Below are 13,011 nucleotides of genomic sequence, written 5' to 3'. Positions count from 1 at the left end.
TGGACTGTATTGTAAGATGTCATCTCACAAAAAAAGAAAGATTCGATGTTCCCAGGATTGAGTCTTGGTTTTAGCATCACGACTGTCTGAGCCATGATTTTGGACAAGTCTATGAGGAGAGAGGATTCCCAATCTCATTCTTGTGGCTGATACAGGAAGTGTCAGGCGCTTGGCCTGTTTTAGGGGGCCTTTCCTAATCTCAGGGGGAATCAGATGACCTCATTAACCCAGGGACCATCAGTATGTGTGGAGGTTTTGGAATTTCCCTTTCTCCCAAGGAAAGACCAGACTTTGTGCTACAGACCACAGGATTCCCTTTTCTTCCTTCTTTTCTTTGTTCCTGTTTAGCTGTGTAATAAGGGAACTCCATTGCTAGATACAGAGAAGCCACCTTTTGAGAGGTCAAATCAGGAGTGCTTATTACAAAGCTGGCCACTGAAAGCAGACATATGTTTCCCAAAAACTTGCATCCAGCAATGTACTATAATATGGTCAAGAAACTGAGCCATGAGAGTAATGAAGAGCAGAAAACAGTCTCAACAGACCAGATCAACTCTAATGGAGAGCTGAAGAGGGATACCTTGGTGACCTGAGGAGAGTCAGGAGACAGGAGGTATGGCGCAATGGCAGCAGGTGTGGTGGAGCCTAAATAGGTTCATGATTAGGAGACAGTGTCATAGAGAGCTCCAGACTTCTGAGTCTCATGATTTCATGGTACAGGTCTGGCAGGTCTGGGAACCTATTGTCCAACTCTCTGCCCATTCTGCTTCTAGGAGTTCAGGGTCCATCACTTGGAGGGTAGGGAAGTGGATTTCAGCTCTGAGAGTTTTCTGACAGTCCCCCTCATCCACCAAGATGCCAACATGGCACCACTTAGACCCACTAATCATATTCCCGTTGTATTGTTTGGGAGACAGGTTCTCATCACTGAACTATGTCTTGGTCTCTTTCTACCCAGGACAATCCAGGGATCAGTTGGTGGTGTGGACACCCAGTTCCCCTTTCCCATGATGCTCCTGATATCTCCTCCTCTTGACACCAGAAGGCAGGACCATGGCCATGGGCCTGGATGAGGTGGGCAGTGTGGGGTTACCCAGAGGCCCGGGCAGGGCATCTGCCCACAGATTGGACTTCTGTGGATTGGTTCCATTTCTGCAACCTTCCTCCCCTGCACACTATCATAGCCTACTTTCAGAGGTGATGAAATAGGACAAGACATGACTAAGCCAAGACCTTGAGAGACAGCATGGTGTGGCATGGTGTGGTGTGGCAGTATCCTATTCCAGTGGGGATTCACACCATCTACCCATCCCCCTCCCCGCCCCTCCTTCACCCACTGCTTCAACGTTTAATTTTAATGACCGTGTGATTGCAGAGCCTCTTCTTGAGGAGAGACTAATCATTATGAACGAATTTGGGCTGCTCCATCATAAATGAGCCAATGAGACTGGCTGGTGGGTAGCTATGGGCATACTGGAAGCCAAGGCCCTGGGAGAACCTGTCCTCAGCCCTTTATTTAGTTTTTCTTCCCAGTTTGGCTAGGCACTCAGCTGGGAGGGGAGCCCCTGTCCTATTGGAGGGGGGGTGTCATTGTGCAAACCTGAAAGGCCTGGGTTCCTCCTCCAGCAGCTCCTGGACTGGGCTGGAAGAGCCAATTGACCTCTAGTGCTGATTGTTTTTAGGGTGGCAGGACTCTTGGGCAGGCTTATGTGGCCTCCATCAGATTTTTTTTCCCCCCTAAATTGAAAGGGGAGAAAAATCCTAGTGGGAGAGATGAAATGAAATCCAAGTAACTTTTCCTAGCCTGAGCTCTCTCCTTGACCTGGGCCTACTTCCTGATTTGTCCCTGTCATCAGGTTTTTGTGGTTGACAGTCAGAGCTGGACTTGGTCCTAACCTCTGTGGGACTCTGAGTCAGTGCCAAACCTCTCTGAGCCTCAGTTTCCTCGGCCATATTCATTGAGGGCTCCATTATCTACCTGGAGGATAAAGATGAATTTTGCAAAGGAGACCTTGCAGTGATAAAAATGATCGCAGGCAGGAGACACATACACTCATGCCCCCAAATTACTAATGCCCCCCCCCAAGGTGCTCTTGCTTCTTGAGAGGGTGTGATTACTCAGTAGTTTCTATGTAATTATTTAATCAAGCCCCAACCAAGTCCTCCGCATGGAGCTGGGTGCTGACCAGCCCATCCCCCTCCTCACCCACTCCCCACTCCCCAGGAGCATAATCAGAGCAGTGGAGGGGAGGGAGTCCCCAGCACCATTTTCCTTTGTGCAATTGGGCTGTGTGGGAGGGCTAGCCTCCAGAGAGGGGTTCAGGTCACCTTGGGGCTCCCTTGGTGGCAGGAGCTTCCTAGCCCTGAGGACAGAATAGGAGGGGTCTTCGGAAGCCTCTTTGTCCAGTTCCCTTATTTCACTTTGAAGACATTGGGGACTAAAGGGAAAGTCAGGACAGGGTCTCAGTCTGTGAGCTGCAGAGTGCTGCTTGGGTCCCTCCTTTCCTTTCCCTTTCCTTTCCTTTCCTTTCCTTTCCTTTCCTTTCCTTTCCTTTCCTTTCCTTTCCTTTCCTTTCCTTCCCTTCCCTTCCCTTCCCTTCCCCTTCCCCTTCCCCTTCCCCTTCCCCTTCCCTCCCCTTTCCTCCCTTCCCTTCCCTTCTGTTTCCCCTTCCCCTTTCCCTTCCCTTCCCCCTTCCCTTCCTTTCCTTTCCCTTCCTTTTCTTTCTGCCCTCCCTCCCCTCCCCTCCCTCTTTTCCCTCATTCCCTCCCGCCTCTTATCTTCTCTCCTCTCCTTTCTTCTCTCTCCCTTTCTGTTCTATAAGTCCTTGGCACATTTATCCTCACTTCCAGATGTGCAGGCAATACACATAGTGAGAGCTTCCCATCCCTCAGTCCACCTCTTTCTTTCCCCTCAACTAAATTTCCCCCAGAGGCAGGCCCCAGTCCTCAGCTCCAAGCTGAAACTCTTCTGTGGTACACACTTACCTGAGCTGCTCTGGGAGTGCTAATTTGGGGGTCTGACATGCTGTCTAGACTAGCGGGTATCATGACTGGTGAGAGGAGAGGAATGATGCTGGCATCCAGTAGGCAGAGGCAGGAGTGCTGCTGAGACCTCCAAGGCAGAGAATTATCCTGCCCTGGCTGTCAGTAGTGCAGGGACTGAGAAATCCTAGTCTGGAATGTTCTTAACTTGCATTTTTTTCTAATTATATCAATAGGTTAGATCTCAGAAGTCTTGGCAGGTTAGCAGGTAGCTTTCCTCCATCTTAATACTGTGCATTTTCTTTGGACTATATTCCTTCTCCTCCTCTCCTTCCCTTCTCCTTCTCCTATCTGCCCCCTCCCTTCCCCTCTTTCCCTGCCCTTCCCTGCCCTTTTGATGCATCTCCTTTTCCTTCTCCTTCTGCTGCTGCTGCTGCTCCTCCTCCTCCTCCTCCTCCTCCTCCTCCTCCTCCTCCTCCTTCTCTTTCTCCTCCTTCTTCCTCTTTGTAGTGATTGGGAGTGGATCTTTGTTTTAATCACTAATTTTCCATTTTATTCATACTTTAGGCTCTTCCCTAAAGGCCAAATTACCTTTTGACTTTTCCTACTTCAAAGCCAAAGTGTTAGGGAAGAGAATACATTTTTTTTTGTTATACTATTATGTTCCCATGAAGATTAGAAGAAACCCAATCTTCACAGGGTAGGTGGGACCCATTCTGGCCAGAACCCATCAGGGCCCCCCCTCTACAGTTAGTAAGACAGAAATTTCTTCTCTCCTTCCAGCTCTGTGTGGCATGCAGGGGAAGAAGATCCCCATTTTATGGATAAAGCTCAGTGAGGTTGTTTGAGGAGTCATATCATCTGTGAACTCCTATTCAGAAGCCCCCAGTTGGAGCAGGTGGGAAGAGAGAAAGTGGGTAGAGTGAGGTAGGGCAGGAATGGTAGATTCTAGACTTGTTCTCGCTATAGCTAGCTTGAACACACTACCAGATACTTGTGGGCCAGGACTCAGAGGTTGCCAGAGGATACAGGGAGTCCATGCAATATTATGGACGTTTTTTCCTCTGAACAATTAACTATTTGTTGCTTATCTGAGACTCAGATTTAACTGGGCAGCTGTGGTGTGTGTGTGTGTGTGTGTGTGTGTGTGTGTGTGTGTGTGTGTGTGCGCACATGCGTGTGCCCCCACACTAGTTCTGGGGCTTGTTGTCCTTTAGCTTTTTTGCTCAAAGTTGGTGCTCTGCCATCTGGGTCACAGCTATATGTCTGACATTTTGGTGGTTCATTGGAGATAAGAATCTTATGGTCCAGGGCTGGGAGGTTGGCCTAGTGGTTAAAGTGCTTGCCTAGCATGCATGAAGACCCGGGTTTGATTCCTTGGTACCACATATATAGAAAAAGCCGTAAGTGGTGCTGAGGCTCAAGTGGTAGAGCTCTAGCCTTGAGAAAGTCCAAGAACAGTGCTTAGGCCCTGAGCTCAAGACCAGGACTGGCAAAAAAAAAAAAAAAAAAAAAAGAATCTTATGGTCTTTTCTGCCCAGGCTGGCTTTGAACCATAATTCTCAGATCTCAGCTGCCTCCCCGCCCCCACCTCCAGTAACTGGGATTATAAGCTTGAACCACTGTCAACCTGCTTGGGTAGCCATGTTTTACCTGATAACTTAACCTGCTCAGTGTTGCACTCCTCCATGGAGGAAGAGGAAACACTGGAACTAGATGACTCCTCATTTGTCTCCCTCCCCTTCTGGAACAGCCTTGACTTCGCATCTGAGAGCTTGCCTTTGCTTGTGTATGAATGTCCAGGATAGAGCAGAAGACAGTGGATGTGGCCTGGGGGTCACCGATGGCCGCTCTGACCTCACCTCCCTCACTGTCCACCCTTAGAGCTAGCAGCCACTGCACATGTAATTAGTTAATAAATCATCCTGAGTGATAAATAGAATGATAGATGCAGGTTTCACTTGATCACTTTTTTATTAAGGAGAAATAAATCAGTACCACATTGTTGCTATAAAGCTTTCAAGCTGGTCAGATTCTGGCGGGGAGACGCTGATTAACATGGCCACATGGAAGGACCGTTTGTAGCTGATCATTGAGATCAATCAGTCTCTGTCACTTTCCAGGGCTGTTTCTCTCTCCAGTGCTCCCCTGGCCTCTTATCTCATGGGGAATGGAGGCCCCAGTGTATGTCTGCCTTGGTGGTGGGCAGCTCACATTTGATTCCCAACTGTGTCCTCAAACAGCTGTGTGAGCCAGGGAGCTGTAGGTCCCTCTCTGAGCCCCTTTCTTCCTAGCACCAAGTAGATAACCTTCCTTCCTCAGATCTGAGCAGTGTGGAATGAGAAGCTCGGCTTCAGGACCACTTTGCTTATCCAAAGATTATTGAGAACCCTCACCGTCCCCCCCCCAAATAAACCCCTTTATTTATATGAGCTATATCTACCAATTTTACTGGACTGGAAACTGAAACAAAATAAAAAACAGATTTATTTAACAATATCAAGCCCATTTCGTATCAATATATTTTCCACAAAAAAAAAACCCAACAACTCATTTTTCAAACAGAAATGTGAGGCATGACATCTCATTAAACGTTTGCAAATCCTCTAAATTTCTGGCTTGTTAAGACATGGCTAGGTTTTCATATTGTTTCTTTGTGCCTTCTTTTATTTTTGTTTTGTGCTGGTACTGGGGCTTGAACTCAGCGTCTTCCATACTTGGTTGCTTAGCTTTTTTATTCAAGGTTGGCACTCTATCACTTGAGCCATACCTCCACTTCTGGCTTTTTTCGCCCTTTTTTTCCCTTTTCTTTCCTAGTTAATTGGACATAAGCGTCTCTTGGATTTGTCTGCCTGGGCTGGCTTTGACCTGGCATAAATGGCTATAATCCTAGTTACTCAGTACTCTGAGATCTGAGGATTTCAGTTAGAAGCCAGCTTCCCACTCCCTGTGTCCCCCCCCCAAAAAAAAACTAATTGTGGAATGAATAAAGGGAAGACATCACCATAGATGAAGGGCTTTTTTTAGTGACTTTGGGTTCTGAGGTTCTGTGCAGTTCAATCTCTTCTTTGAGGGGTGCTTCTCATGTCTGGGGTACTCCCTTACAGAGGGGCAGAGCCTCCCATTAGCCACAGCCCTGAGCCATTGGCATCTCCCTCCCATTCCTGTCACTGGCAGCTGCTTCTCCTGAAATGGCCTGGAGGAAGTTTCTAGTTTCCACTGTGCCCATTTGCAGCGCTCTGCAGCCACCCCTCCATGAATGACCCTGCAAAGAGTGCAGTTTTCCCTCCCTCTTGCCTCGAACTTTGATTTGATCAGGCCAAATCTGAAATGATGTGTGAAAGTAATAATATTTTGTAATTAAATCTCTGGTGACGGCCGCCACAATTTGTGCTACATGCATTGTTCATAAGGAAAAAAATGCATCAATTCATTTTCTGACTGGCTACTCCAGGGACTGGCAATTAGAAGCAGCTCATCTCTCCTTGCCTCGCATATTAAAGAGCTACTGAAACGCAAAGAGAATTTGGGAGTTTTTTTTTTTTTCCCTTCAACCTTCTAATAACGTTAGCTTAATTAGGGAGGCTCAGTGATAAAGGGAAAGTTTGGGCTGATTTGAACATATGATGATAGAAGGCAAAGGAGGGAGAAATAAAAGGAAATGGGGTGCTGGGCAAAGGTTTTGCTGTGGCTAAGGACAGGAAGTCCCCAGGCCTGCTGAGCCATGATCTTATTGGGTGGGATCCTCTCTTCTCTCCACTACTTCCTGTCTTTGCTCTCTCCATCTCCCCCCCCCACACTTTCATCCTTCTCCTCCTTCCTTTTTTGCCTACCTCCCTTCTTTCCTCTTCCTTTTCCCTTCCCTTAACTCCCTTACTTCTATTCCTCCCTCCTTTGTTCCTCTCCTTCTTCCTTATTCCCTTCCTCTCTTTCTTTCTCCTTCCTTCCTTCCCTTTCACTTCCTTTTTTTGCTTTCCTTCCTTCCCTCCCACTCTTCTCTGCTTTGTCTTCCCTCCTTTTCATCTTTTATCTTTTCCTTTAAGATTCTCCTCACTCACATTTTTCTTTTTTTTTGTTTCCACTTTCTGGAGTTCATTCTGATAAATGCATTTTATATGATTAGAGGTACATAGGCATTGTGCCGTTGTGTAGTCTCCTTTGGTAGCACTGTATGTGAGTGTCTAGAGTCCTATATAATTTGTTATGTCCCAGTGTATTTTAGATCTAGCTTCCACATATGAGGGAAAACATGCATTGATCATGTCTCTGAACTTGGCTTACCTCATTTAAAATGATTTGTTCTAGGTCCATTTCTTTCCTTTTTAAGATTGAGCTTTGGAATGTGTCTTTCACTTGCCCCTCAGTGATGGCTCTTCCTCTGACCTGGTTATTGTGGTTAGCATCTGCTTCAGACCATGATATTGAAAAACCATTAAAAAAGGTATCCTTATCTTTGAAAGAGAGGAGCAGAAAGAACAGAGTCCTCACAGAACCTACTCCCCTGTCCTCAGAGGGCCCTCCCTGTGACCAGCCATCACTGGAGGAGTGTGTGTGCCTTAGAGTGGTGACCTGACACGAATACAGGATTGTCACCCATCTACGGTTCATAGGACAGGTCACTCTTGAGACTACATTCTATGGGCTTCCACAGCTGTGCGCACTATCTCAGATTGGTTTTGTTCTTCTAGTCACTTGGCTCTAGGGCCTCTCTTCTTCAGGCTCACCTCTCAGTACCCAGGGGAGCCAGCCTGTACCCCTCCTGTGGCCTAGCCTTTGGTTCTGTCTGTACCCACTGCCCCAGTCAGCCAGGCCCAAGTGCTGATTGCTTTACAGAGTAGGCAGAGCAACCAAGATCACAAAATGGTAGGAGTGGTGTGGTGATGGTGAGAGAGAGAGCTTGACTTGGGACCTGTAGATCTAGAGGATGAAGAACAAAACTAAACACCAGACCAGATTTTGCTGATATTGACTATGCTTTAGGATTTTATAGACAGGGTTCAAGTTCAGGGCTTGCACATAGAATAGTTTGGCCCTTGTGATAAATCTGCCCCAGGGTGAGGCGACTTGTACAAAGAAGAACTTTCAGTGACAGTGGAAAGATTCCGTAGCTGCCCCATGAAGCCATTGGGTATTCGTGATTACCAAGTGCTTGAAAAGTGACCAGTAGATCTGAGGATCTGAATTTGTGGTTGTATTTACATTCTAATGAATATGTTTATGTCATTTTTTTTTGAGACAGAGTCTCAGTATTTTCCACAGGCTTGTTTCAAACTCGTGGATACAAGCCATCCTCGGGTCTCAGTCTCTTGGTTTATCTGGGACTATAGGCATATACAGTCATTCAAGGCTTCTAATGTGGCTAGGGGCTACTGTATTAGATTATGCAATACCCTTGAAGATCTCAATGCAGCTCCTTAGCCCCTAGGTTTGTTACCAATGTTATGACTGAATTGTCTTAAGTCTCATCTTGTGGGGAAATACAGGAAGTAAGGAGTGTCTTTTGTTTTGGTTTGTGCCAGAGCTGGAGCTTGAACTCAGCCCTGGGTGCTTAAAGGTGATTTTGTGCTTATGGCTAGCACTCTTACAACTTGAGCCATAGCTAGTGCCCAGCCATGGAGAGGGTTTTGTCTCATCATTTGTATACCCATGTTGCCACACTCTGAGCTGGCATGGAATAAGCTTTCCTCCACATGCACTGAATAAACACCTTCTGGACCGCAGGCTCAACCTGCGGGTTTAGAGGCATCTTCTCAGCAACCCTGTGCCATGATGCCCATCATCATACCCATTTCACAGTAGGAAAAACTGAGGCTGAGCAAGAGCTATCAGTGGCTCCCAAGTGACACAGCTGAGAAACATCTGGGGCAGATTTGAAGTTAGGGCATCTCTACTCCAAAGCCTTGCAGCATGCACAGGGACCATTTTCATGATGGATCTCCATTAAAATTGCTGACTCAGTGGTCCCCAGGCCCTGTTCTTATTCTTTGTCTTAGTGGACATGAATTCAAAGGCAGGCAGTTTCTTTGGAAGGCAGAGGTGGCCCTGGTGAGGGAGTCAGGGACTCCGGGCGGGGGAAGGGGGAACGTGAGCAATGGAGGTGTATCATCCTTATTTCTCACGGGCAGCTGGGGCTCAGTTGTGCTAGGGATTGTGGGAATTTGCATAGAATATACCAGAATTATTCCCTCCTAAGATCAGGGAGCTGAGCATTTAGCTATAAACTCTTAGACTCACGAGAGTAGCACTGTGTGTGTGTGTGTGTGTGTGTGTGTGTGTGTGTGTGTGTGTGTGTGTAACCAGTGGCCTACTAGTGGTGTTTATGGACAGAGAAAACCCTCATGCAAAGAAATGACAGTCAGCAGCCAGAATCCCTTCTACTTGTCTAGGCCGCTGCGGTCATTATAAGCCCTGTTTCATCAGAAGGCTAAGCAATAGCTCTCTTCTGATTCCAAATTTCTCCCTCACTCATACTACTTTCTCTCACCCTGGGCTGCTTTTCTGGGGGTGGGGTGGGGAGGTGATTTGCCATTACAGCAGATGGTACTCCGCTGATAATCTTTGAACACTGGAATCGATTTGCAGTTCAGAAAGGGAGGTGGCTGAAGATCTTTGCATATGTATAAAGAAGGCTGTCCTGAATAACCTTACTGGTATAAATAAGATGGAAGGCATGTTTGAATTTACATAGGGATAGAAACTGGAGGGGTGCTGTTCTTAAGGCTTTTAATAACATCTGATAGCATATGAACAACTCATGGATTGCCAATGATTCTATTCATCGCCTAGCTACTCAGGAGGCTGAGATCTGAGGATTGTGGTTCAAAGCTAGCCTGGATAGGCAAGTCTGTGAGACTCTTTTTTCCAATTGATCACCACAAAGCCAGAAGGAGAGCTGTGGCTCACTGGTAGAGGGCTAGATGTGAGCAAAGAAGTTCAAGAATAGCATCAAGGCCCCTGAGTTCAAGCCCAAGTACTGATGTGTGTGTGTGTGCATGTGTGCACGTACACGTGCGCACGCACGCGCACACACACACACAAGTATTCTATTTTGTTAAGGCAAATCTTCTAATTCTTGATCACTGGCACATCTTAACCTACTTTGAATATTTGCTGGCTCTTAAAAAGGGGTGGGTTCTATGTAAATTCACCAATTCAGGTTTTGCTCTGAAGCCAATCTGACAGCCCCATCCGGAGTTCAAGTTGGAGTATCACCTTTTAGCCAAGCACCATTAGTTTTTCCTCCTGCTGTCCCCCCTCCCCCAGGTTTTAAAGTAGCTAGACTTATAGTTAAGGTTTGTTAGACATTTCATCATAACTTTTATTTAATGTGTACTAAGCTCTGGCTTTGCAACCTCATCCATTTTTCTGAACTGCAACCTCACAAGGAGACATTTGCCCTTTGAATATATTAATATATTAGACACCAAAAATGTGTGTGTGTGTGTGTGTGTGTGTGTGTGTGTGTGTGTGTGTGTGTGGTGTGTAGAGGGGTAAGGGATGGGAAATGGGTCAGAAGATTTCAGGAATGCCAGAAACTAGGGTGTTAAACCAATTTTTCTCAGCCCTGACTATGCAATAGTGCCAATAGTTCTGTCTGTGTGTCTGTCTCCATCTATTCTGATGCTTGGGCTAGGTGAGACTTGGCCCCGCAGGGGTTCCCAGCAGGCAGGATAACATAACAGCATTAGCAAGCATATAGCCTCTTTCCTGATGCCGGGTCTTGACATTGGGGAGTAAACTGACTAGAGGGCAGTTTGAATCTTGTTTTGGCTACACATTAGCTTTGATTTTGGTCACTGTGTCTTGTCACATGGTGCCTGCTTTTTGAACTATGAGAATATGATGAATAATAATGACCAATAACAAGGCTTGACTGGCAGGATTGTTCTGGGACACTCTAGTAACTCAAAAGTGGTGTCTGCACAAAGGGCCACCTACTTCTAGCCAGGTCTGAAGTCGCTGCCGTGTCTTTATCTCTCCTAGAAGCCAGCAGCTGACCTGAGCTCCTGGGGGTGGCCACTTCCAGGGAGCCAGCCCTTTTGCTGATGCCCAGAATGTGCTCAGCCGTGCCCATCTTCTTCGGAGGAGGATGGTATCGACATTTCGAAACAGTTTAATTATTCTGCGGCTGCCTGGCTATTAGCTCAGGGCTATTTTTCAGCATTAATTTTCCATTCGAAATGAATTCCTTTTGGTTACACTTTTTAAATGTTTCTTTTAATTAGACGCAATTACTTCAGAAGAATTGCTTTTATTCCTCAGCCTGAGATCCCAGTGATAAAGTCGCTATCTGGCCCCACCGAACGGCCGGGACGGCTCATTTAGTCGCTGCACTAAAGTATATTGAACTAGGAAATTATACAGCGAATCAACTATTAATTCCTTTTATGATCGCTCTCTCTAACATCTTGAATGAGATCTTCAGGGGAAAATTTAGTCACAATAGGGATCATTGTTCTCCACCTCCAGCCAGCCCCAGAATGAGGGGGGCTGACAGTGCCCAAGCTGCCCTGGTGCTGGCTCTGACAAGATGGGGAGGGACTTTTGACTTTCTTGGGGAATTTGGGGCAGGGGACAATGGGAATTAGTAGAGTGGCCAAAGATTCTCTTCTCAATAGAGCTGGAGGCCCCCCCTACCCCAGCCCCAAGAAGGGGGAGATAGATGTGGCTATACAAAGGGAGAAGGCAGATCATTGGTTCTCTTGGAGATTTTTCTCATTGAGTCCTTTGATGGTGCAGTTCTGGAGGGAACCTGGGGGCCAGTAGGTGGCGCTGGCCCCACTGCATTTGTGAACTCAGCCTGGGTAGATGAAAGAACCTTCAAGTGGAGTTAGAAGAAGTCTTTCCTTAGAGGCTTTAGCAGATAGGGAAACTGAGTCCTAGAGGTCGGGCATGATTTCTCAGCTTCAGCCTCCTAGATGAGCATGTGGTCTCTCCTAGGGAATTGTGCCATGCCAGCGAGTTCATCTTGAGGGCAGTCAGGAGCCACAGAGATACTGGGCAAAGGAGAAACTTAGATTTGTGCCACTGTCAGATTGTGCCACTGTCAGATTGTGCTGGCTGAGATGTGGGTGGTCACCGCATCTCAGTAGGACAGGAGACACTGGGGATGGAAAATCAGAAAAGGCTGCCTTATAACCTTTGGCCTTTCCACTGGGTAGATTTTCATGGATTTATAGCAATTTTATTTTTCTGAAAAAATAAGTGAAACGTTTTTGTGTACCTAAAAGGTTTATTTATTTATTTTTTGCTTTGTTTTGCATCAGTACTGGTGCTTGAACTTGGTGCCTACACACTTGCTGGGTTATTCCTTTCGTCTGATGGGTGCTCTACCACTCCAGTCACACTTCTCATCTTTTGATGGTTAATTGGAGATTGGGGTCTCACAGACTGTTCTGTCCCAGCTGGCTTCAACATGAGATCTTTCAGTCTCAGCCTCCTGAACAGTTAGGATTACAGGCATGAACCACCAGTATTGACAATCACCCTGATTTTGAAGGAAATTAAAAGCAATTTTTTTCTTGGGTCTCATTTTCATGGACTAGTACTGCTCCTGTGTTTGAAGGGAAAAGGACACTGGTTTGGAGCAAGGTGCTGGTAGAATCTGGAGCTCAGGTCCTATGCTTTGTGAACCAGGAAAGATGTGGGACCCTTCGCTGTATCTTCCTTTTCAGGTTCTTCCCCACACCCTGGACACACTGCAGGAAGTCAGTGAGGATAATGGCTACTACTTGGTGACACTGCCCTTGACTTAATGAATGCCTCAGTGATTCTTTAAGATTGGGACTATTCTTCTTTCTATCTTGTAGGTGAGAAAAGGGATTCTTAGAGAAGGTCATTTGACCAAGATCACGTAGCATTGGGGAAGGACTGTTATTGGGCTGGGCAGAGAGTTGGGGCGGGGATGGAGAGGAAGGGTGGTAAGTTAATGCCAGATGGGGATCCAGTCACAGCGGTTAGTAGCTGCGTGGTGTTGACATCTTCTGGATGTTTATATCTGGAGTAGATTTGAACTAAGAACTCACCTTT

At 46.6% G+C, this 13,011-nt stretch overlaps 1 protein-coding gene across 1 annotated transcript in view; it reads right to left on the bottom strand.

Annotated features, from left to right (window-relative positions):
• The window catches only part of Top1 (DNA topoisomerase I), a 145,035-nt gene extending 133,979 nt beyond the window's left edge, over window positions 1-11,056 (bottom strand). Inside the window, exons 1-2 of the mRNA XM_090352715.1 lie at window positions 10,921-11,056; window positions 581-645 (exon numbers count right to left, since the gene is read on the bottom strand). Of these exons, the coding sequence (XP_090208841.1) occupies window positions 581-645; window positions 10,921-11,056 (201 nt within the window). The remainder of the gene's footprint in view (window positions 1-580; window positions 646-10,920) is intronic.
• Between the last annotated feature and the right edge of the window lie 1,955 nt (window positions 11,057-13,011).

This window comes from Megascapheus bottae, chromosome 18, assembly GCF_031878675.1.
Source record: "Megascapheus bottae isolate mThoBot1 chromosome 18, mThoBot2.hap1, whole genome shotgun sequence".
NCBI lineage: Eukaryota > Metazoa > Chordata > Mammalia > Rodentia > Geomyidae > Megascapheus > Megascapheus bottae.
This window is presented reverse-complemented; position numbering and strand designations above follow the sequence as displayed.